Genomic DNA, 25,547 nt, shown 5'->3' on the forward strand with positions numbered 1-25,547 from the left:
ATTAAGAGGTCCTCAGTGTTTTCTAATGATTAACTCCTTTAGAAGGAGCCCTGGTGGTCCCGTTGTTGCTTGGCTGCCAACTTAGAGGTCCAGGGATTCAAACCCACCAGGGGCTCTGTGGGAGAAAAGGCCTGTTGATCTGCTCTACTTTTGCTGTAGGGCCGTCATGTGTCAGAATCCACTAGACAACCCACAACTACTACTACAGGCGTCGTTAGCAGGTTATCTAGGTGAAATTCTCTTTTCCAGAACAGGAGCAGTGGATGAAAGCGAGTGTAGGACATTGGAATATGACGGAGATGTGAGAACAGGATAGAAGAAAATCAGGATGTAAATTATACTTTGGGCTGCTAACCACAAAGTCAGCAGTTCAAAACCACCAGCAGCTTTTGGGGTGAAAGAAGAGGCTTTGTCCTCCTGTTAAGAGGTACAGTCTCAGAAACCCACAGGGGCAGTTCTAGCCTGTCCTGTAGGGTCACTGTGAGTCGTAATCGATTCAATGGCAGTGAGTTCGGTTTTAATAAATAGGAAAAAATTTCCGTTAGTGATACCAGATAGGAAAGATTGAATTTAGATAATAAACAAATCAAAGTTATAGAAAAAAAATTATTTTTTCTCTTTGCTTTCACTTTCACTGGACCACAGAACTAAACTAAACAATAAAGTGAGACCATTGAAGCCATGGCACTGGAAGTGAACATTATCATTGCTCCTATCCTTCTGGGGACTATTGCCAAAAGTGCTTTTGGAAGGGGAAAGATACAGATATACCTGGCTTTATTGTGCTTTGTTTTACTGCCTCTCCTATATACTATGTTTTGTATACATTTCTTGAAGGTGTGTGACAAACCTGTCTTGAGCAAGTCAATTGGTGCCATTTTTCTGATAGCATGTACTCACTTCATACCTCCTGCATATTTGGACAATTCTTACAGCAGTTTAGACTTTTCATTTTGCTATTAAACTCTTAATCGACTGCAGTATAGAGTAAACATAAATTTTATATGCACTAAGAAACCAAAATGTATGTGCAACTCGTTTTGTTAGTATAGTCACTTTATGGTGGTGCCTGGAATGGCACCTGACCTCCCTGCGCTATGCCTGTGCTCCTGCGGCTTCCCTTCGCATATGCTGGGGTCGAGGAGAAGCCCAGGTGGCACAGGGGAGCTCATCTATGCTGGCACTTCGGAGTCCTTTTGAGTCTGGGTGTTATCTCTTCTCTGGTTCTGTCCCAAGAAAATTACTTTAAACCACCCTTTTCTTCTCCCACCCTGCTTATCTTCTACTGTACAAATGAAAATATTTGTTGAGACTCCAGAATGAATCAAAAGTAAGCAAGGGTGGTTAAAAGCCCTGATGACGAAAAGAATAAAATTAGAGCAAGAATTATTTGCCTATCTGAACCATTCTTTCAGTTGCCTATCGTCCTATTTAAATCTATAAGAAATAAGCTTCCTCTTGCTTTCAACTCATTTGCAACCTGGTAAAAACAGGGATACAGCATTTTGCAAGCATTCCTTAGTGATGATCTGTATGATTTATGATTATCTTTTACCTAGTGTTAGTAGTACTGTATGGCAGTTATGTGTGTAACATTCTTGAGAACTCATGTCAATTGTTGTTAGATGCCAATGAATTTATATATAAGAAGGTATACATTAAAGGTAGCATTGTAGTTAGATGTGTAAGGAGGTTATTTTACTGACTCCAGAGCAATTGGTTTGGCAGGATTTTTAAATGTTTATTTTGGTATCATCAATTATAGAGAACACTTGTAATTCTCAGTATAAACCATCGGTTGCCAGAAGAATTGGAACAAAACAAAACAAAAATGGTTACAAGCATTCTCAGAGAGGAAAGTGGCAATAGGTGATTGAGAAGCTAGTTATAAAATGAACACCTTGTGTAAATAAACCATTTTCTAAATTGTTTATGAATTTGATTTAAATCTCTTACGTTGAGCCTGTGATACTTTCTTGTTTTAGATTTAATCCATAGAGTTCACTTGCGGGGCTCCTTCCAAGTGACCCGAGCAGCATGGGACCACATGAAGAAACAGAATTATGGAAGGTACAGTTGAGTTGAACTGTCAGGGTAACGTCAGTGTTGTCTGTGGGGGCCTTTGTGTACAGGGGAGGATGGTATTTTAAAGAGTGATATGAAATGATTGCTCAACATTGAAAGTGCCTTCCATGTGTGTGGGCTTGTTGATTGCAGTCTTGGCATATGCCCTCTAGTAAATTGGTGTCATGTAGTCACAGTTTAGCTGGGCAGTTTTATATTTCTTTGATGTTCCACTTTTCACTATTAATGTTCATTCTCTGGTTCTCTGGCATTTAAAAGAGCCATTCAGACATTGAGGATTCAGCTGCATGTACTTTGTCATTTTGCGTCTTCAGTGACCAGCTGGGGAAAAATGAGTGGCTATTTTCTGCTAGCTTGTACGGGTTAGACATCACCTAGTCTTTATAAACTGTTTGGAAGCTATAGAACTTCTCGTGATTGCTTCCATGTGAGCAACTTAGACATGGCAGTGTTGGTAAATGCTTCATGCCCGAAGGGTCTAGACATATTTAAAGCACAAGCTACACTTGCTGTTGTCTAGTAGATTCCAACTCTCTAAAATCCCAGGGTTCAGAACAGAACTGGCTTCCATCAGGCTTTTCATGACTGTAAACACATGGAGTTTCCATGAGCTAGACTTGATATATATAACATCTGATTTGATTTTTAGTTTTAATTTTTATGACTGTAGATCACCAGGCCTTTCTTCCAATGTACTTATGAGTGCACTTAAATTGCCAGCTTTTCCTTACCTGCCAAGAAGTTATTTGTACCACCCCAGCACTCATACACTGGAAGTCAATTATTTGTAATACCGAGTACTACTGGAAATTTATAGTTTATCTTGAACCTAGCCTTTTTTATAAGTTAATTATATTACTTATTTCACTTCATCAAAGAATGGGTAAGGTTGGGTCAGCTTGTCACATGGTGTTGTTTCAGTATGAGACAATTGAAAATCACACCTTCTAATCTTTCTTGCTAAAATCTTAACTTATGGTTTGCCAGTTTATTTTATGTTTATAAAAATTTACTGTTGGTCTTAATAGATAATAACTATACATTTATTCACTCAAAATGATTAAATCCTATCCAAGATTTTTTAAAGCGGTTAAATTTTATAACCGAATTACGAGAGATCCCTTTTGCATTAATATTATTTTAGATATGTGAATCAAATATGCTGTGGTGTATACAGTTAAGTTGCATTTGACAGCTGTTACAGTATCAGAGAGAGCGTGAGCGAGCGAGCGAGCGGGAAAATGGCAGTGTTCTCAAAACATAGAAATGATGCTGCTGAGAGATTGATTTTCTTTTCAGGATCATCATGACTTCATCAGCTTCAGGCATATATGGCAACTTTGGCCAGGCAAATTATAGTGCTGCAAAGCTGGGTCTTCTGGGCTTAGCAAATACTCTTGCAATTGAAGGAAGGAAAAACAACATTCACTGTAACACAATTGCCCCTACTGCAGGGTCGAGAATGACTAAGACGGTTCTGCCAGAAGGTGAGTACTCTAGATTCTGCAGTGTTGTTATCTGCCCGTTGGTATGGAGTGAGCTCTGCAGTGATATTTCATTTTCCGAATACATAAGAGAGTGATCTAGTTTACAATTTCCAATGCCTCATGTGTATCTTCTTTATTGTAGAATATATATAAAAACATAGAGGAAAAATAGAATGACTCATAATTCTACTACCCAGAGGTCTACTTTCCCTGTATAGGTATACTTACCGGAAAATGTATATTTTTCTGAGGTGGGATGATAGAGAATTAGTTACTCAGTGCTGTCACAACAACAAATACCACAAGTGGTTGCTTTCAAACAACAGAGATTTATTTTCTCACAGCTCATCAAACCCAAACCCAGTGCTTTATAAAGTCGATTCTGACTCATGTTAGTCCCCTTGAGTTAGTTCCAGCTCGGAGAGACCCTGTGGACAACAGAAGGAAACACTGCCTGGCCTGCACCATCCTCACAGTATGGCATGTCTAAGCTCCTTGTTGCAGCTCCTGCATCAATCAGCCTGGTTGAGGGGCTTCTTTTTCTCTGCCCCCCTGATTTCCCAAGCAGGATGTCCTTTTCCAGGGACTGTTCTCTCCTGACAAGCCGTCCAACGTCATCAAGACACATGCCTGTTCGTTCTTGGGCAGTCCTTGGTATTTTCAATATTCTTTGCCAGCAGCACCACAATTTGAAATGAATCAGTAGTTCGATCTTCCTTATTTAATGTCCAGTGGTCATATCATATGCGGAGATTGAAAATGCCATGGCTTTGGTCAGGTGCACCTTAATCTCAAAGTAGCATCCCTGCTTTTCAACATTTTAAAGAGGTCTTGTGCAGCAGATGTACACAGTGGAACTGGTCATTTGATCTCCTGACTGCTATTTTCATGAACACTGATTGGTATTTAAGCACAAGGAAATCCTTGGCACTTTCTATCTTTTCTCTGTGCATCACAATGTTGCCTCCTGATCCGATTGTGAGGATTTTGGTTTCCTTTACAGGGAATCATAATCTGTATTAGAGGCTGTGATATTTGATCTTCATTAGCAAGTGTTTCAAGTCTGACTCAGAGCCACCCTAGATAATGGTTCTGAGGCTATAAATCTTTGTGGGAGCAGGTACCCTCATCTTTATCCCACAGAGTGATTTGAACTGCTGACCTTGTCTGATGCAGCAGCACCAGAGCTTCTAGAAATTCACATTCAGGCTATAGTCAGTCCTAGGGGAAGTCCTTCTTTATTTCAGTCTCTGGTAGCGTCATTCCTGGGTCTGGTATCCATGCTCATATGATCTCTCGCCCTGTGTGTGGCTGTCTGTTCTACTGTTTTTAGTACTGAGAAGTGATTGATTCATTGACATAAAGAAAGAAGACCCTTGATTTCCAAATAGGGTTTTATTTATAAGATTTAAGATTTGAACATATTTTTTGGGGGGTTGGGGGATATAGTTCAAACCATAACAGTATTTTTACTGTTTCATAATTATTAATATTATTTTAAAATGCCAAATAATTTTGAAAATTTATTGTTTAAGAAGATACCTTCTTTCAGGTGGTTTATTCCAATTAGGAATAGATCCATAAACATTTTGCTATTATATCACTTAAAGTCTCCTTAACCTATAAAAATTCATCTTCCTTTTTAAAACAAGTTGCATATTTTTTGACAGAACTAGTTCATTTTGCTTTTAGGTGATTCCTAATTCTAGTTGGGCTTGTAGTTTTACTTTTGTGGAAAATCGATTGACCACGTGTGTGACCGCATATGGCCTATTTCTATATACTCTATTCCATTGAGCTATGTGTTTGGTCTTGGACTAGTACTATAATATTTTGATTATTATACTTTATAATAAATATTAAATTATATATATGTACAGTTGAAAGTATAAAACTTAAAAGTGCTTTATTATGCACGATTGAGAACCCAGGCCGTATGCTTAGTTTTGTAATAAATAAGAATATTTGAGGAGTGGAGGACTGTGTTTAGTTTTTGGTCTTCTGGTCTCTAGGTATTTTTACAAAAACTATCAAAAAATACTTTAAAAGTAGTTTGAGGTCTTCTCTTCATCTTCTGTGTTCTGTTTTTTTCACGACGTGTCCAGGCATGCTTTCAGGTACTGTTCAGTCTGTTCTGACTCAGTGACACTCTGCACAATCGAATGGAACCTTCCAGTCCTGTACCACCCTCACAGTTATTGTTTTGTTTGAGTCCATTGTTGAAAACACTGTATCAATCCATCTTGTCAAGGGTCTTATTCTTTTTTGCTGATCTTTTACTTTACCAAGCTTGTTGTCCCTTCCCAGGAAATGTCCCTAGAAATGTGCCTACTTTACCAAGATGATGTCCAAGCGGACAGTATCACGTGGGCATAGCTTTCTTTTATTTATCCAGTCCCTGAGAAGCACAAATGGTTTTCACTGGACTACTAACATGTATGTTGGAGGGTTAAACTCATCCAGTTGTGCGGTGGAAGAAAGATATAATCATTTGATTCTGTAAAGAATTCCACTGCCCTCAAGTCAGTTCTGACTTACTGAGACTCTACATAAGGTTTATGAAGCTAAATATTTGTAGTCTCATCTTTCTCCCTTGGTGGGTTTGAACTACTGTCCTTGTTGTTCATAATTGAATGTTTATCTGACAGTGGCACCAGAGCTCCTTAAATATTACTGCTAAAAGAATCCAATGGAGCAGTTCTACTCTGTAATACTTAGAGCAGGCATAATTTGGAATTACTTGATAGCCACAGATTTTTATGGTTGGCTTACATTGTGGTTTCTGGATCTTTGAATCCATGGCTTATATTTTGTTTAATTTTACAAGTCTGGAAAATATGTAGTCTTAATTTTTTAAAATATCGCTTCTTCATTCTTTCTCTTCTTTCAACATGTGAATAGGATACACCTGAATAAGTTAGACCAGTTTTGTTCTTTATATCTTTTCATACCATTTTCATATTTTTATGTTCTGTCTCTATAGAATTCTGAGTAGTCTCATTTCGTAGGCCTTTGTTAATTCATTTTTTATCTGTGTCTAATTAATATTTAATACATCCTTTGCAATTTTGCTCTTAAGAATAATCCCTCTCCTGCCAAATCTGCTTTACTTATTTTTGATAATCTCTTGGCCTTTCCTTATTGTGATTGTATTCTTTACTTACAGAATCAAGAGTCTTTATGTAATGTATTATTCCCTAGATATTTATTTTTTTAATTCTTAACAGTTGTATTGGTATATAATTCACATATCATATGATTGAATAGTTCACTCACATCAAGAAGAGTTGTACAATCACCAAAATCAGTTTTTGAACTTATCATTATTAGCTCCCCAACCCTCCCCTGCCATACCTCCATGGAATGACTAAGCCAGATGTAGCTTATAGATACACCTATCCTGATTTCATATACAGAAACCATTACAAAACAAAAAAGTAATAATCACAAAGTAAAACCGATAAAAAGCTCAATTGAAAAGAAAGCAGATAATATTAAAAACTAGAACAATTTAGAGCGGATCAGAAGGGAGATCACATGATAAGTTACTTTTAACCTAACTGCATCTGCAGCGGTCCACTTCCAGCACATTCTGCACGGTAGCAAGGCTGTGCACACCCCGTCCTGTGGCCAGAGGGAATTCACCGAGGCTTAATCCATGTGTATTTTCCTTCCAATTTTTTTTAACTGAAACCACTTTAGTATAGGTCAAAAGGGGAATCAAATGGTAAGACACAGACATTTTAACGTAATTACATCTGCCAAAATTGCAATGCTCTCTGTCTGATGTCAAGGCTGTTCATACCCCTCAGCTATGATCAGAGCAGATTCACCAGAGGCTTCCTTCATGTGTGGACTCTGCAAGTGGATTTTGGGCTTCCAAGCTCTGATACCATTCCCTTCTGCTTTGATTATTTTATGTACAACCTTTAGATCAAACAGGTTGGTGTACTTTTCCATGTAGACTTAGTTGATGCCTGACTTAGATGGCTGCTAGTTTAAAAACAAGCTTTTAAGACCGCAGACTCTACTCCTTTTGGTAGTCAGACACCATCTAGCTTCTTCACCACACTTTAGCACTCATATCTTCATGAGGATGAGCATCAAGCAGGGCCATGTGATAAGAACTGCTTATTCTTAGATTAGGGCTAGAGTTAAGTACAAGGCCAAAATCCATTCATATATCTATGATTTCCTATATCTATGATTTATATGTCTCTGGTTCATCTTAGAGACATCATTTTCATTTTATGTTAGAGAATATAACTTCCCCTGCTATTGAATCAATACTGGCTCATAGAAACCTCTAGGACAGGGTAGAAGTGCCCCAGCGAATCTTTGAGAGTGCAAATCTTCACAGAAGTAGGGTCCGTTGATATATAAATCTGTTGTTTCATTTGACTTTTACTTATAAAAGCTGGTTTTTAGTTTATAGGGATTGTTAATGCCACTTTTCTTACTTTATCATGTTAATATCAAATTACATTCTTTAATTTCACAATCAGATTATATATTTCTTTGCTACTTTATAGATTATTTATATAGTCTCCAAATGTGCCCTATTAGCCATGGAACAGCTTCATGAAACAGGCAGGGAAAAGCTTTTAATCCGTCCTTTACTGGTGAAGAGACAGGCCCAGAGGAGTTGAATGATGTGCTCAAGGTCCTAAATTGATTCCAAACAACCAACCCTAAAGTTCAGATTTTTATACTCACTTTGTAGTACTTTCTGCTCTCCTAAACTGCTCGTAGAAAATATGTAATAGTGAAGTATTTCTGTATACTGGCTTACTCCTGAAGGCCCATTTCACATCATTATCTTATTGCCATTAGAATTGTCAAGCCTGTTTTTTTCCTTTTCTGGCTTCTGGTTAAACAGTGAGGGAGTAAAATGGAATAAATGTTACTTTGTCTTAGCCTAGGTTCTCTAGAGGAGCAAAATTAATGAAGTGTGTATATATGTGTGTGTGTGTTTGTATATGTACATGCACACACATACTTACACACATATTGAGACAGAGACAGGCAGAGATTTATTTTGAAGAAATGGCTTACACTACTGTGATGCCTGTCAAGTCCCTAATCTGTGAGACAGATGTCAGGCTGGAGGCTTCTCCTGACTTTGGTTGCAGGGCATGAGAAGCCCAAAGTCAGCAAGTCCTGTGGTATGCCCCGACCCATATCCCCAAAATCAGAAGTTAGAGGAATGATCATTTGGATGCAGATGGAGAGAGTGTGAGTTTTGTTTTACATCCATATATATTGGATACAGATCACATCTTTAAGGAACCTGATTGGCTGTCAACTGAGTGGTTGATCACATCATATCATAGAATGGAGGATGATGACAACACTTTAAGGAAGATAAATTGGCTCAGTGTCTGAAAATCATCGCTTAGCATAGAGGACATGCAGACAATAACCATCACAGTGCCCAAGCTTCTCATATTGCATATAGCTGTACTTAGTGGTTTTTGCTTAGGCAGTTCTAATGTTTTGTCTCCTAAATAGAATGTTACCCATCTCAGAAAGATATGTCTGCTATTTCCAAGTTGAGAGGCTTGAGAGAACTTCAGGAAGGTGTTCATTGAGGTGAAAAAGTTTTTCCTTACACTTGGAATGTGAGACTAATATTTTCTTTCAACAGTTTTATTGGCAACTCATTCACTTGCCAATAGCTTCAGTAGTTCAATCGTTCAGTCATATCAAGGAGAATTGTGTAATCCCCCACGTTAATTTTAGAGCTTTCCCACCCTGCCATGCTGTAATCGCCATGAGTTATGCAGTCCTAGACCGTTCTAGTGTTCCCCACCCCATCTCCATTGGTTACTCCCCAAATCCCCTTCCCCTGCCTGTCATCCACTCCTTACTTCTGAATTCCTTACATCTCCTTGTATCAGTTATCATTATGCATCCATTCCTCCCGTGCTTCACAGATGGAGCACCCAGCAGAAAACAATAAAAACCAAAATCGAGCTAAGGTGGTAAGGTTAAGAACGTAATAGCATTTAAATACAAATAATGCATATGAAGGAAAACAAAAATACAAATACAAAATAAAAGAAACAAAAATACAAATAATGCGTAAGAAGAAAAGGACTCCCAACAACATTAAAAAAGTCAGGGGAGAAATTCCTGTCATGGTACCAGTAACAGACACTTGTACCCAGGAAAGAGTCAGGTCACAGTGAGGCTAATTTTAAATGAAGAAGGGGCTTCAAAAAGTTGGTGGAAAAAATTCCATTATCTTTCAGTTCCATTTTTTCCATGAACTTTTTGAAGCTCTTGCATGTATCCAATTTTGATATTGTTTACTTTAAAAATCTCTTTGTTATGAAAAATTTTATAAGGAAAATTTGGCTAAGTGAAATAAGTGATTAGATATTTACGTATTCCATAAATCCTTTTCTTTTGGTTGGTATTTATTTCAGATGTTCTCAAAGCTCTGAAGCCAGATTATGTCGCACCTCTGGTCCTTTGGCTTTGCCATGAGAGCTGTGAGGAAAACGGTGGCTTGTTTGAGGTACTCTGATTTTCTGCTTCTTCCTCAAACCACATTTGTGTAACTAAATGTCAAACAATGATTAAAAATGAGCATTTTTGCAGTGCTTTGTATTTGTAAAAATGTGTATCTTATACTTAGATAGCTTTTGATATATGTTTATGTTATGATTAAGGAACCAATGTTAACTAATAACATATTTGAGAAGATGACAGCAACTTCTTAAATTTTGTGTCTCCTTAGTTCTTCATTTCTAATATTTTAAGCAAATGAAACATGACTGACTTGATGTGTTTAGTCAAAAGTAGAAGGTCTTACTTAGCCTGAAAAGCTAGATGGTCAAGTGGAAAGATGGCGTTAGGGTTTAAAATTAATCCTGCTGGGTTTTGAATTTGTCTTCTTATAATTCCTGTCTGTCTGCTGGATTATGGTGCAAATTCACCTCTGATCTTTAAGGTTTCTTGGGGGAGGTGGTGACAACTAGAAATCAGATTGTAGGCTACTATCACCCCCAATTTGAGCTATTATGTCACTGTATCCTTTACAGAGGAAGGAAAATTCACCCTAGTATCTGAAGCTCAGAATTTGGCCTGGCCCTCTTTTATTTACCGACAAATACTTTTGAACTCTTTATCTTTTACAATTATATTTATTATTAATTCTATGAGCAGAGTACCTTATGCTCCATAGAAAATTTTAAGAGTACAGGAAATTATGTAGAAGAAAATAAAAGACCTCTATATTACTACTATCTAGATAAAACTGCTGTTAATGTTTTTATGTATTTTAGTTTTAAATATACATTATACACTAGCCATCATTTAAAAAATATGCCTTTTACATACACATATAAACACATGAGTAGAATTGTGCTGTAGATGAAGTTTTGTATGTTGCTGGTTTCTGTAAATTTATCATAAACTTTTTTAATGAGGAATCACTTGGCATGCAAGATTGGCAAAATGTTGTAGGAGTTGTATGCAGTATCTTGTGTTAAACAATAGAAATAACACGCCACTTGAAAAGTTCTATATATTTTAAAAGGCAGATAATTTATTTATTTTCCGATAAGGAATTTTTGACTTAGCTCGAGGCCTGCAAGCTTCCTGTATACTTAATACTAAGTACTTCCTTAGAATTTGCAATATCTGAGGAGTTTGCAGTTTGATCTTGTACTCTCAAATAATTGTCAAACTCAGTCCTGATTTTATATACTCTGACTGCATCAAGACTAACTGGATCGATTGTAAAAGATAAGGAGATATTAATGTAAAGACAAAAGGAAATTAAGAGCTGTACCTTTGTATATCCTTGAGCTTTGAGCCATTAAGGTGCCTCCTGTCATATCCATGTGAAATCCTTTTCTTTTTTTTAACTTTTATTTGTGAATTGGGCAAAGGTCTGCAGAGCATATAAATTTTTCATTCACATTTATATGTATTTTGTTTCATCGATTGCCGTCACCAGTATAACGGCACTTAGCCTCTTGCTCATTCTTCCTGTTTCCATTCCTTCTCCTTTCTTAACCCTTCCTTTCTTCTGCACTTTGTCTTTGATGAAGTTCACAAGAGTGTATATGTTATCTACTGTAATTTACAGATGCAAAGACTTGTGTATAGAAAGCTTAAAGCGTTTGACTGGGGTTAGACAGCCAGTCAGTGGAAGAGTTGTTGTAAAACCTTGTGGTTTTTAGGTGCCACGGAGTCAGTTCTGACTCCTAGAAACCTCCTGTCCAATCGAAGGAAACATCCTCACAATTGTTCTTATGTTTGAGTCCATTGTTGTAGCCACTGTGTTAATCCATCCTGTTGAAGATGTTCCTCTTTTTCATTGCCCCTCTACTTTGCCAAGCATGGTGTCCTTCTCCAGGGACTGATATTTCCTGACAACATGTCCAAAGTCTTGCTATCTTTGTCTCTGATGAGCATTCTGGCAGTACTTCTTCCAGGACAGATTTGTTTGTTCTTTGGTAGTCTCTGGTACTTTCAGTATTCTTTACTCACTGGAAGACCAATTCAAATGCGTTGATTCTTCTTTGTTTTTCCTTATTTTATATGCAACTTTAACATGCATATAAGGCAATTGGAAATACCATGGCTTGTGTCAAGCACACCTTAGTACTCAAAGTAATATTCTTGCTTTTCAGCACTTTGAAAGAGGTCTCTTGCAGCAGGTTATCCAATGCAATGTGTCCTTTGGTCTCTGGACTGCTGTTTCCATGACATTGACTGTGGATCCAATCAAGATGACGGCCTTGGCAACTTCAGCCTTTTCTTTGTATATAATGATTGTCACCTATTGGTCCAGTTGTGAGGATTTGGGCCTGCTTTATATTAATCCATACTGGAGACAGAAATCCTTGACCTCTATTAGCAGGGGATTCGAGTCCTCCTCACTTTCAGCAAGCAAGGTCGTGCCATCTGCATGCCATAGGCTGTTAATAGGCTTCCGCCCATCCTGCTGCCACATTCTGCTTCATGTGATGCAGCTTCTCTGATGATTTTCTCAGCACGCAGACTAAGTGTGGTGAGAGGACACAACCCTGACTCACACCTTTCCTGATTTTACACCATCCAGTCTTCCCTTGTCTGTTCGTACACCTGCTTCTTGATCAATGTACAGGTTTAGCATGAGCACACAGATTTTTCCAGGATTTCCATTCTTCTCGAGGCTTTCCATAATTTGTTGTGACCCACACAGTTGTATGCCTTAACATAGTCAGTAAAACACAGGCAAACATCTGCTTTTGGCCAAGATCCATTTGACTCAACAGTGACATCCCTTGTTCCACGTCCTCTACTGAATCTGGCCTGACCCTCCGGCAGCTTCCTGTCAGTGTAGTGGTACAATTGTTGGATGATCTTCAGCATATGTTAGTTGCATGTGCTAGCATGCGAGTGCTTCTTCAGCTTGTTGAAACATTTCAATTAGTATTCCATCAATTCCTGGTGTCTTGTTTTTGGCTAATGTATCTTGAACTTCTTTCTAAAATACGATTGGCTCTGTTCATACGCACAGTCTTGCAATGGTTGAGTGTCGACTAGTTCTGTTTGTACAGTGACTTCTTTCCATCTTCTTCTGATGCTTCCTGCACCACTCAATCTTTTGTCCAGAGAATCTCTCAAAATTGCAATTTGAGGCTTGAATTTTTTCCTTGAGCTCTTTCAGTTTTAGATACGCCGAGCACATTCTTCCTTTTGATTTCCCAATTCTAGATTACATTAGACTAGACGTATTTTTTATTACATTGTATTACTTAATATTTTCAATGTGATAACACGAACAATGCAAAGTCATGGGAGCTAATGGACTTTTGTAGACATGTATTATATTGCCATCTAACTTTCTAATACTCTCAGTGAGTATTAGAGTATTGTTTTTTCATTTTACCTTCTTTCTAAGTAATTTCACATTAGATGATTTAATTCTCCTTTCTTTCTAGGTGGGAGCCGGATGGATTGGAAAATGTAAGTCACTGTGTTTTATTTACCATGTCTGATTTTAATATAGTTAAACTTCCCTAGATCTGGGCAAGGATCTTGTTAAATGCTCAATCACTAGATTCAATGTATACATACTCAGTTTTAAACATTATTATAGCAAAATGTATTTTGAAGGATGGCAATTGCCCTGTAGTAACTTAAGGAGCCAATCTGTTTCATTTTCTTCCGACAAGTGGTCTTTATTTTGGACATGTCCTACTTTATTCAGAGCTAGCTGTTCCTTCAGACAGTATAGTCTCTTTGTATTAATGTGTGTATACACATGTTGCAGGGGATCTCACATGCTTAATTTTGCCCTTTCACAGTATAGAAATTAGTGGGAGGACGGCTGCTTTTAAGAAGATGGAAGAGCCTTGTCTTAGGTAGTACACTAGGCAGGTTCTCTTAAGCCTCTAAAGCATTTATTTTTCTTATATGAAGTGTGAGACAACAGGAGAAGACAATAGGGGGATCACATTTTCTGGGATGAAAATTACAGCTGCTCTATTGAGATTATGCTCAATTGTCCCCAAAGTAAATTCACTTGGCATCAGCTCTTTTCTACTCCATAGCACAATGCTTGTAAACAATACATTTGATCATTGTTTAAGCACTTTTTAAAAAATGTGTGCAAATTCCAGTTTTATCCTGATTCTAGTCTTCAGTAGTTGGTTGCTGGTATCAAAATTAATCACACAATTATTTGAAAGCTTTTCATCACTGAAGGCCATTGTTAGAACATTATTATTGTATCATGTCACTATTTTAGTGACATGAAGGGTTACTCACTCCAGTTGTTTTGTAACTCATTCCTCATACATCTTTGAGTGTCTTATTGTTAGTGGAGGAAGCCCCAAATCGGGGACTTTTGCCATCCTTGGTTCTTGTCCTGCTCCTGAGAAAGAGTTCAAAGGAGAGAAATAGGAAATGTAAGCTTTTTTCTTGGAAAATAAAAGTACCCTTGGACAGTGCACATGTGGGCATGTTCAGCTAGCCTGAACACGCCGCCTACTGTAGTTTTGAGGTGTTGTACTCTCAGTTACAGATTGTCAAGTCTCCTTTCTCCAGTTAGCTCCTAAACACATTGAGTTCATATTGTGCCTACAAGATAGAAGCATCTTTTACTGTTGGATGTAGAACTGCTCACTTCTTTGCTCTGTGAATAGGAAATTCCCCCTTTACCCCATCTTCTTGCCCAGGGTGAGTTTTCTTTCTGTTCTACCTAACATTATGACTTCCACTTCATGGAAGAACACGTGTTGATACGAAAGCTGTGTCTAGTAACTTGATAAATAGGAAAGATTTAGAAGCAGGCGTTTCTGGCATTCCCCAAGACCAATTTGTCCTTTAGTAATCATCAAGCATTCTATTTACATAAAGGTACTATAGTAGGCCTAGTTAGTCTTCTGACTTTTTAAAGGAAATCAGTGTTAAATTTTTTCTTAAGACTTATGAAAATTTGTTTATTTCAATGGACTTTCTGTGGAAAAATGGAGAAAGATGGGAGGGAGGAAGAGGGAGAACCATTCAGGAATACCTGCTGTACTAACTGTGTTAACTGGAGTCTTTGATCTGTAATCCTGCCTAGACTTCAGTTTGTTTTTTCCTAAATTCTGTTCTATCTTTATAAACTAGAGAGGGAAGTATATTACCAGAGTGATCTGTAATCTTGAAGTCAGTTTATTTTGTGTGTGTGATTTTATATAATCTAACTTTTAGATGTAGTATATCATTCTACCATTAATAAATATATGTCACACTTAAAGGAGAATTTTTTTTTACTTTCAAGTATTTAAAAATATTTGTCATTATCATGATGTTACATGTTATTCCAGGATATGTTCATTTTAAGACATGTAGTGACACTCCTTACATTTTAGAATCTTATTTTTTCTTAAAAAATTCAAGGGGCTCTTATGCATCTTGCTTTAAATCATGTGTTAATATCTTGGTTTGGTTTCTGCACTCAGTACGCTGGGAGAGAACCCGTGGGGCCATTGTAAGGCAGCAGAATCAGCCAATGACTCCTGAGGCGGTGAAAGCGAAATGGGTGCAGATCTGTGACTTTGATAATTCGAACACCCCTCAGAGTATTCAAGGTAAGGAGAGTTCTTGTTAATTCAGCCCTGATTAGAGAAATGAAGGCATGGCATTTTCTTCTGTTTCAGTGCTGTTCTCATTTTGTTGAGTTAGACTTTTGAATTGTCCACAGCATATTTTCTACTCTGGTAAGTATTAGGACCCTTAAAAATGGAAAACCTTTCAGTTGCTCCTACTGCCAAGTTTTCATCTCTCTTGGATTATTATTTTTTCCGTGCATGCTTGCATGCATGAGGTATTTTCTCCTCTGTGCTGGATGCACCTGTTCACCATCTGATGGGTAGCTTCAGAGCCTCCCATGATCTATCTAACTGTAACCTGAATCTTCTGACCCAGTTTTTAACATGTATTATTTTATTTAGGTTCAGTGCTTTTATACTTCCCAAAAACCTCATTGCCATTGAGTTGAATCTGACTCAGTATCCACCCTGTAGGACAGATATCACCTTATAGGACAGATAAAGGACAGATCTGACTCAGTATCCACCCTATAGGACAGATATCACCCTATAGGACAGATATCACCCCAGGACAGATCTGACTCAGTGTCACCCTATAGGACAGATAAAGGACAGATCTGACTCAGTATCCACCCTATAGGACAGATATCACCCTATAGGACAGATAAAGGACAGATCTGACTCAGTGTCACCCTATAGGACAGATAAAGCTACTCCCCTGGGTTTCTGAGGTGGTAAATCTTATTTGTTTTTTTAAAAATTTAAACAATTTTATTGACATGTATTTCATATACCTCACAATTCAGTGGTTTATATATATTAAGAAGACTTGTATGATCATCCCACAATCAATTTTAGAACATTTTCTTCATTCTTGTATTCTTTATTATTAACTCTGCATGCTCATCCTCCTCCTGCCCCAATAACTCTAAGAAATTATCAATCCAGTTACTACCTCTATAGATTTACCTATCTTGGATTTCACATTAAGAAAAATATACCCACTTCTATCCACTTCTCTCAAACTAGAATACTGGAAAAATGAGACTGTAGATCTCTAGGGGGACAGAGCGTTTCATCTTTCTCCTGAGGAGTGGCTGCTCTGTTTGAACTGCTGACCTTGTGGTTCGCAGCCCAACTCATAACCTCCTAGGCACCAGCGTGGTTCTCCCGTGCCTAGGGAGTACACTTGGCTTTGTTTGAGTTACTACGTCACTAACAGAATTTTTCTGCCATTAACAACAGCGACAACTACTTGCCATTTCCTTTGTTTGTTGCCTTGGCTAGTTTTAGTGTTTCATTTGAAAAACCTAAGACCCAGATGTTCAATAAAACGTCCCAAGATATTCTGGGCCACATTGATCTCTTAACTCCTACCATGCTACCTGTCATCTACCGTATATACTCGAGTATAAGCCGACCTGAATATCAGCTGAGGTGCCTAATGTAACCACAAAAACTGCATTAAAAATGTACAGATGTGCTTTATACAATTGATGTATCTATGGATTGTGATAAGAGTTGTATGAGTCCCTAATAAAATGTTAAATAAAATAAAATAAAATATGAACTGAAAAAAGTGCTGAAAACTCAGCTTATACATGAGTATATAGGGTAATTAAAACTGCTCTTGACTAGTTTTGGTTAATAAATACATAGTTTTTAAACTGCATTGCAAGTTCCTTTTGCTGGCAGAGATTGTATTTGTATGGGGGCAGCACAGTGTTGGGCTCACAGTAAGAATTTTGTAAATGTTGGTTGAATTGAGTTATTGAATGATCTATGACATATTCTGCATGACTAGGTAACCACATAGATAATCACAGCATTTTTTCCAATATGCCATATATATATATATATATGGTATATGATATTCAAAGGCCTCTCTGGGAAAATCATGAATCAGATTTATTAATAAAAAATTCTACTGGGGAGGGAGAGAAAAAAGAGGAGCTGATACCAAGGGCTCAAGTAGAAAGAAAATGTTTTGAAAATGATGGCAACACATGTACAAATGTGCTTGGCACAATGCATGGATGGATGGATTGTGATAAGAGCTGTACAAGCCCCTAATAAAATGATTTATATATTTTAAAAACTCTACTTTTGGCAATTCTATGTTCAGAGTTTAATAGAGAGATACTGTGTTTTCCCCCTGAATGGCACCCTTGAAATCTTCACTCGAGTTGATCGTAACATGAATGTAATAACAGTAGCATTTTCTGCATTTTATATTTTGATTTGTGAGATACAATTTGTTTGCAAATGCCAGTTACCTATTAATGAAAATAGATGAAGGAAACAAAGGATGAAATATATTAAAACTTTTCTGATAGCAGGGTTCCATTTGATTCCCTCCAAAATATTAGACTATTATAAAAATACAAGTTAATTAAATCACATTACAAATGAAAATTTAACCTCTAGAATTTGAAATACAACAAAAAGAAAGATCACCTTTTCTATAAAGTTGTGACTTTCCAGAGCACCTACTCAATTTTCTCATTTTGCAGATGATACAACTAAATTCCAGGAAAACGAAAGAACTGGCTCCAGCTTCCTCATTTAGCTGGTGTTTGAGCCATGAATCCACTCAGGTTGTTTATCTGTGAGTGCAGTGCTTTCAGCCTATCCTAAGTTGCCTTGTGATTAAAACACCTCACTTCTAGACAGCATCCTTAAACGGGAGGATTAATAGGTAGGAAATCACTCAACCAGTGTCATTAGAAATGATAGATGTCCCACTTCATCTCAGACTCTATATTTAGTTTATTATTATTAGTAATTTTTAGCTTAGTTCAGAAAGAGGGCCTTACTTGTTGGGTTTCTTGGAAATATCCCAGAGCTTGCTATCCTTGGGTGTCATGAGCTTTCTTCATTTGTTAGCCTTTTAGACTCCAGAACAGTGGCTTCAGATCCCTGTCTGAGTTAGTGATCACGATGGTAGTTTTCTCTGGAAGAATTTTAGTAATGTCTTCAGAGATATTATTTATATTGAGACTGGGGCTAATCTTGACTTTGTACCATCTTGGGGGTCGGGTTTGAAGAGGGGAGGGAAATTACTTGTTCCTCACCAAACATACAGGTAAGTATCACATTTTACAGAATTATAACTCAAAGATGATTATCCAAAAGCTGAGAACTCTCTAGATTATGTACAGCTAATGCTTTGTTTTCTAATGAAATTATCTTTGATTTATTTTGAGATCTGCAATTTTTTTCCTACAGTGCCCTGGCATACATTCTCTTTATGAATGTCAATGTTAATCCTGCAACAGGTTTACTGAATGTTCTAAGGATAATTATATAGCATATTGGAGCTTTCCTAAGTAATATCTTTAATAGAAACTCTGATTATTACTGTTTTTTCCCCCCCAATGATTTTAGAATCAACTGGCGGTATACTTGGAGTTCTAAGTAAAGTAGATTCAGGAGTTTCAACAAATCATACCAGTCATGCAGCACCACCAACCACATCAGGATTTGTAAGTGGGGAAAAAACCCTGAAAGATTTGCTTTCTATAAAGATGCTTTCTTTTCTTTTTATGTAAAAAAATAGGGTCTTATAATGGATGACAAGCACTAGCAGGGATCATTTAAAATAATTTACTCAGAAATCACTTACATTCTTTTCAAGGTCACCCTCTTGCTCTTTTCTCAGCCCTAATGGACAGACTATCTTGATAGGAGACTAAGGCAGTGGGGAGTCAGTGCCCTTAGCGTTTGCTACTGCAGGAGAACAGAAAGCAACATCCTCAGCCATTTCTCACGGGCACCCTCGATGCTTGGGAACATCATTGCTCATCCTGGTTTATTTATGATTTTTTAAGATGTTTCAGAAAATAATAGTAGTAGTTCTCCCAAGTCATTTCTTTTAAAGAAAACTTTAATAAAATATTGTATGTTGAGATTATGTCAACATATCTACAAGTAAGAAACCTCCCACCATGTCAGTAATTCTAACAGAAATGTGGCTGTCACTCGTGAAGTAAACTCACCGTCTCCTGTACTTTTCCTTTTTTTAAATGCAATGTATGAATAATACAGAATTTTTCGTTTGCCTCACATTAGATTCCGGTGTTTTGTGACTAGGGCAGGCAGTGTAGTGGATTCTGACGAGTCGCGTTGCAGTCAGATAAGGGAGAACTGCTCTGCGGGGTTTCGCTGTCTGTAATCTCCAGAGGCGCAGACTGCCACATCCTTGTACTGCAGAGCCACTGGTGGGTTCAGACTATTCATCAGTTTCTCTTTCAGCCCTTAGGCAAAAGAGATAGTAAATGTCTTTTAGCTTTTTTTAGGACCACATACTATTTCTGTCACAATTTTTGTTCTTTGTAACTATACGTCAAAAATGTAAATGCCACTTTAGTTTGTGGCTATAGTTTTTCAACCCTGATTGAAATATTGAGCATAATTCTTTTAGAATCTATGTATAGGTCTCACATTAGCTATTAAGATAATCAAATAGAAAAATACAACGTCCAATTAAATGAAAGACATTCCCAGGAAGGGACTTCCAGTAAATTTTCTTATTAATTAGAGCTATTATGAAGCCATCTAATTTACATGCATTTGTGCCTTGTTTTTGCTCAGCAGTTTGTGGTGAATTTTATACAATAGATCTGATAGCCATTTACTATCTCTATAACAAATTCAATATTCTTTGGATTGGGGGTTAAATAGTTACTGAATTAGTAGTTACTGAATTAGGAGGCCTTTCTCCTTCAGAGTTTTGGGAAAGTGGAAAATGAGACATCATTACTATTGATAGCAAGATGCAAACAATAAAAAAGTACTTATCTGCAAGTGGAATAATTTTCTACATATTAGCTGATTGACTTCTGTTTGCAGACTTCCAATACAGTGGCAGTTATCCCCTCAAATTCACTAAAATGGCATTCTGTTAGCAGCTTTCAAAAGCAATATTCAGTATGTAAGCATTTACTTGTTTTGGAAAGTTGAAGTTTGAAGAATTCACAAAAATGCTATCAATGAAATATATATATGTTTTGTGACTTTTCCATAGGCAAGTGCTATTGGCTACCAACTCTCTTCCTTTTCTTGTGCTTATACCGAACTGGAAGCTATTATGTATGCCCTTGGAGTGGGGGCCTCAGCTAAGGATCCAAAAGATTTGAAATTCCTTTACGAAAGAAGCTCTGATTTCTCCTGTTTGCCTACCTTTGGAGTTATCATTGCACAGAAATCTGTAATGGGTGGAGGATTAGCAGAAGTTCCTGGCCTTTCAATCAACTTTGCAAAGGTGCGCCTAATAAGAAACCTTTTATTTACTTCTCATCAGTGTTAAAATATGATTGATAAAGTTCACATTATCTATCTATCTGTGTGTCATACACACATGTATCTATATATATAATTATAAAATAGTTTATAGTGGTTTAAGAATAAAGATTTAGCATGCTTTTATTTTTAAGAATAAAAGATACGAGTTTAGAAAGGGAAGCCAAAAGAGGAAAATTATAACTATATACAGCCCCAAAATCTTGATTAATCCTCTCTTTGCCATTGACTCTACTATTTAACTTAGAGCAGATAACTACTATAACCTTATTTGTAAAATGTACATATTAGTTCTTAGCTCATTGTCAGGGGAAGCCGGCCCCTAACATCATTACGGGTCCGGTAGGCGCAATTGTACAGCGATAATAAGTAAAGATCATAGTAAAGTTATAGAGAGCATGAGAGAGATAAGAGAAGTATAGAAATAAGTGGAGTCATATACGTTTCATGGTAGCATGCTCACCTCTGCCCCACTCGATGGTCCACATGGAGGGAGAGAGAGAGGGAGAGATTTAATGCTAGCCCAGGCCCCTTTTATATTCTCTGGGGACATGAAAGCCCCCTAATTATAGGTGAGGACATACGTCACTGGAAGGGGCTGTCCTATAGGTAATACAGTAATGAGAGGGGGGTGGTCTAGGGACATACACTGCAATAGGAAGAGGAGGGACTGGGGTTATACATGCAACAAGATGGGCAGATCCTAGGTTTAGGGTGGTGGCTTAACTTTGACCTATTCCCTAGATCTCAATAGGAACCACTATCAGTAGGGTGTAAACCCCACATACTGGAACCAAATAGATGTCTGCAGGCATCCATTGTCTTTTACAGCAGGGAGTGGGGCCCACTGCAGTCTGGCAACTGGGAGGATGGCTGTGAGCCTCCCCCCACAGCTCATGATATTGATGAGGCAACAAGATAGATATTTGAGTCAGAGATAACAGGGACAAAAGATCCTGAGGTCAGTAGAATGAGCCAGAGGGCCGTCCTGGGAGAAGGCCTATAGGCCCTTGTAATGTTTTACTTTGATTGGCATGAGATGCTATTGTAGTACTTGGTTATTATAGTACATTGAGCTGAGAAGTGGCATGATCTTGAGTATGTTAAGTCACAATCTCACTCCTGTTGCTGTGTGGAGAGATAATAGGTGTAAGCATGGGAGCAAGGGAAACTAGCTATAAAACTATTTCAATAATCTGAGCCAAAGGGCTCAGCCACAGTCCTGTGTGGGGTTCAAACCATCCGAGGTAGTACCTGAGAATTTATTCAAAGTTGTCACAAATGTAAAGTGTAAGATACGAAGCTAGTTGATAAGTGAGAAGTAGGTATAATCTGTACTCATCAGTCAACAAGGACTTAATGAATGGCAAGAGAGAACACAAATATAGGACATCTTCTTGGCTCCAAAACACCCTGTTGTCTTCTGACTGTGGGACTGGTTATTTTTACGTGACATGGTTAAGAAGGAGTTAGCAAATTGAGAGTTTTTTTTGGGAAAAGTAGTGCTGTGAGCATGTGAACCATGTTGCAATTTTGATTAGCAATATCCATAGATAGACTATAGAAAAAGAAAGGCTGCTAATAAAATTTTGCTTACTTTCCCGTAGTTGCTTCATGGGGAGCAATACTTGGAGTTATATAAACCACTTCCCAGATCAGGTGAGTTCTTGGTATATTAATTCTGTGATTTGTTTTCTGATTAATCTTCCAAACTGGATCAGTGTGCTAAATAGGAATAACGTAAACTGATCAAACAGATAAACTATTTATGTGTATGTCAGCCCTTATAGTAAGTTGATTAACTACTTACTTATTACTTGTTTTGTTTATATATCATTTTATTGGGGGCTCATACAACTCGTATAATCCGTACATACATCCATTGTGTCAAACACATTTTGTACATTTGTTGCCATCATTCTCAAAACACTAGCTTTCTACTTGAGCCTTTGGTATCAGCTCCTCATTTTTTCCCTCCCTCTTTCTTCCCCCTCCATCATGAAACCTTGATAATTTATAAATTATTATTATTATGTCATGTCTTACACTGTCCAACGTCTCCCTTCACCCACTCTTCTGTTGTCCTTCCCCCAGGGAGGGGATTATATGTAGATCCTCGTAGTCAGTCCCCCCCTTCAACCCCACCACCCTTCCGGTATTGCCATTGGTATCAGCATTGGTCCTGAAGGGATTATCTGTCCTGGATTCCCTGTGTTTCCAGTTCCTATGTGTACCAGTGTACATCCTCTGGTCTAGCCAGATTTGTAAGGTAGAATTGGGAGCATGATGGTGGGTGGGGGGAGGAAGCATTTAAGAACTAGAGGAAAGTTGTATGTTTCATCATTGCTACATTGCACCCTGACTGGCTCATCTCCTTCCCAAGACCCTTCTGTAAGGGGATGTCCAGTTGACATATGTGTTCTTAACAACTGAAAGCATGCTTTTTAAAATTTGAAGTTTAAGTGTAGTGATTGTGTATAATCAGTTATCCTTATATGGTTGTGGTTCTTCATTCTTTTCTCAGGTACTTTTTTGATCCTCATAAAAGCATAAGCATAAAGTACAGAATTTGTATATTTAAATATTGATTTTATTTTTTAACCATATTATTGGTTAAACCATATAATTCACACACCATACAAATCAATAGTTTAAATATTTTAAAAAGGTGTGCGATCATTACTGAAATGAAATTTTAGATAATTTTCTTCATTCTTGTATCCATTATTGTTAGCTTCTTTTTTCCTCCCAATCTCCCCTGTCATAACCCTTAGAAATTATTATTCCAGCTATCATCTATGTAGGTTTACCTATCCTAGATTTCATATTTTAAAAATCACACAATAAAACCTACCCTGGATTTATCTATCCATAAATCTATAAATAAATCTATCTATCTATAAATCCCTGGATTTATCCATCAATAAAAACAAAATAAAATCACAAGAATAAACCTTGCTAAAAGAGAAAGTTGAAAACTCGGACAAATTGAAACAGGTCAAACGGGAAAAGAAGTGGTAAGGTGTTAAGTTTTGATTAATGATACTTTTAGTAATCTACTTTCCAATACACTTTTAGGACAAGACAATTTACATTCCTGGTCAGTGGGCTGAGGGAATTCAATGGAGGTGTTATCCTTGTGGGAAATCCTCAAACGGATTTTGGGCTACTTTCTGAAATCTTGGGGTTCAGAATTCAAGTTCTAATACAATTCCTTTTGTTACTCATGGATTTGATTATTACAATCCTTGGCTGACATGGGCTGTTGCGCTCCTTCTCTATGCACTTAGTCGACACTTCACTTAGAGGGTGGCTTGTTTGAAGACAATTGCTAAAACGCCAGACACTGTTCTTTCTGAGCGCTAGGCATCATCTGATTTCATCATCATCCTTTGCTATAGCACCCACATCTTTAGTGATCACTTCATGAAGGCAAGTATTGAATAGGGCCCCATTATAAAAACTAACTATTCTTAGATTAGGGCTTGTGATTGAGTAGGAGCTGAATATCCATCCATATATCTAAAGTTCATGTATATCTCCCTGGTCCACTTTAGAGACAGCATTGTAATGTAGGGGACATTCGGTAATTCTCATGGTAATATCATTAATCTAGCCATTGGTAAACAACTTAAATACTAGTGATAAAGGGAAAATATACATAAGTAGGAAAGCTTATTAGACTAAGATACTTGGTATGTTCATTTATACAGATTAAAACCTTAAGTGACTGAACACTGCTTAAGAAAACAATGAGTGTTAGATAATGAGGCAAAAATCTTAATAATGCCCCTCACAAAGACAAAACTTTGCCTGCAAACTATGACATATCGCCCAAAGTAATGAAAATAGGAAATATATAGTATTCTTAGGTTGCCATTACTTGGCAATGTTGAAAGCAAGAAGTTTGAGCCAAAGCTCATGATATTAGGATAATAGTCAGCTACTTTTCCCCTAAGATGTTCGAGCTTTCAGTTCCCAAAAGTTACAAGTACAATATTATAGCTATTTGTCCCCCTAAATACTTTCTGAGAAAATAAAACCAGGCTAGCTTTAAATCATTTGCATTTTTTCTCAATAATGCTTATTTATTCCGTAAAGTTCTATTTTTATTTTATGTCTATAATGTGATATATTTATTTCTCTACACTGCTGCTGAAACATTGCCTAATTATGTACTGGCCATATATGGTGGCTATGTAACACCTAATATGGCCAATATAAAAAAGGAGATTATAAAAGGTTATATAACATAGAGGTCAGCAAGTAAGTAGGGGGGAAACACACAAAAAACTCACTGCCACAGAGTCCGTTTCAACTCATAGTGACTGTAGGACAGGGTAGACCTGCCCCTCTGGGTTTCTGAGACTGTAACTCTTTATGGAAGTAGAAGCATCCATTAATTTTTATCTAACCCTTTTTATTTTACTAAAAGCTTATGGATGTTTATTGCTTAAGGATGAATAGCTTTATCTCAGCCTTAGTGTGCCAAGCTATTACTACCAACTCCTTTGAAAAGGAATGTATTAGATGGGCTTAGATCGAGTGGGAGAGAAACGTATAACTCAAAATCATAAAAGAGACCAGCTTACTGATTAGACAGAGTCTCGGGGAAGCCCCAAGACTGTAG

The 25,547-nt window shown here is 37.3% G+C and overlaps 1 protein-coding gene across 3 annotated transcripts in view; it reads left to right on the forward strand.

Moving 5' to 3' along the window:
- HSD17B4 (hydroxysteroid 17-beta dehydrogenase 4) overlaps positions 1 to 25,547 on the forward strand; it is a 104,434-nt gene that overhangs the window by 23,991 nt on the left and 54,896 nt on the right. For all 3 annotated transcript variants that reach the window (XM_075541426.1, XM_075541427.1, XM_075541428.1), the window contains exons 7-14: positions 1,986 to 2,070; positions 3,385 to 3,572; positions 10,004 to 10,095; positions 13,517 to 13,541; positions 15,527 to 15,655; positions 19,004 to 19,101; positions 20,643 to 20,879; positions 22,525 to 22,576. In XM_075541426.1, the coding sequence (XP_075397541.1) occupies positions 1,986 to 2,070; positions 3,385 to 3,572; positions 10,004 to 10,095; positions 13,517 to 13,541; positions 15,527 to 15,655; positions 19,004 to 19,101; positions 20,643 to 20,879; positions 22,525 to 22,576 (906 nt within the window). The remainder of the gene's footprint in view (positions 1 to 1,985; positions 2,071 to 3,384; positions 3,573 to 10,003; positions 10,096 to 13,516; positions 13,542 to 15,526; positions 15,656 to 19,003; positions 19,102 to 20,642; positions 20,880 to 22,524; positions 22,577 to 25,547) is intronic.

This window comes from Tenrec ecaudatus, chromosome 2 (genome assembly GCF_050624435.1).
Source record: "Tenrec ecaudatus isolate mTenEca1 chromosome 2, mTenEca1.hap1, whole genome shotgun sequence".
NCBI lineage: Eukaryota > Metazoa > Chordata > Mammalia > Afrosoricida > Tenrecidae > Tenrec > Tenrec ecaudatus.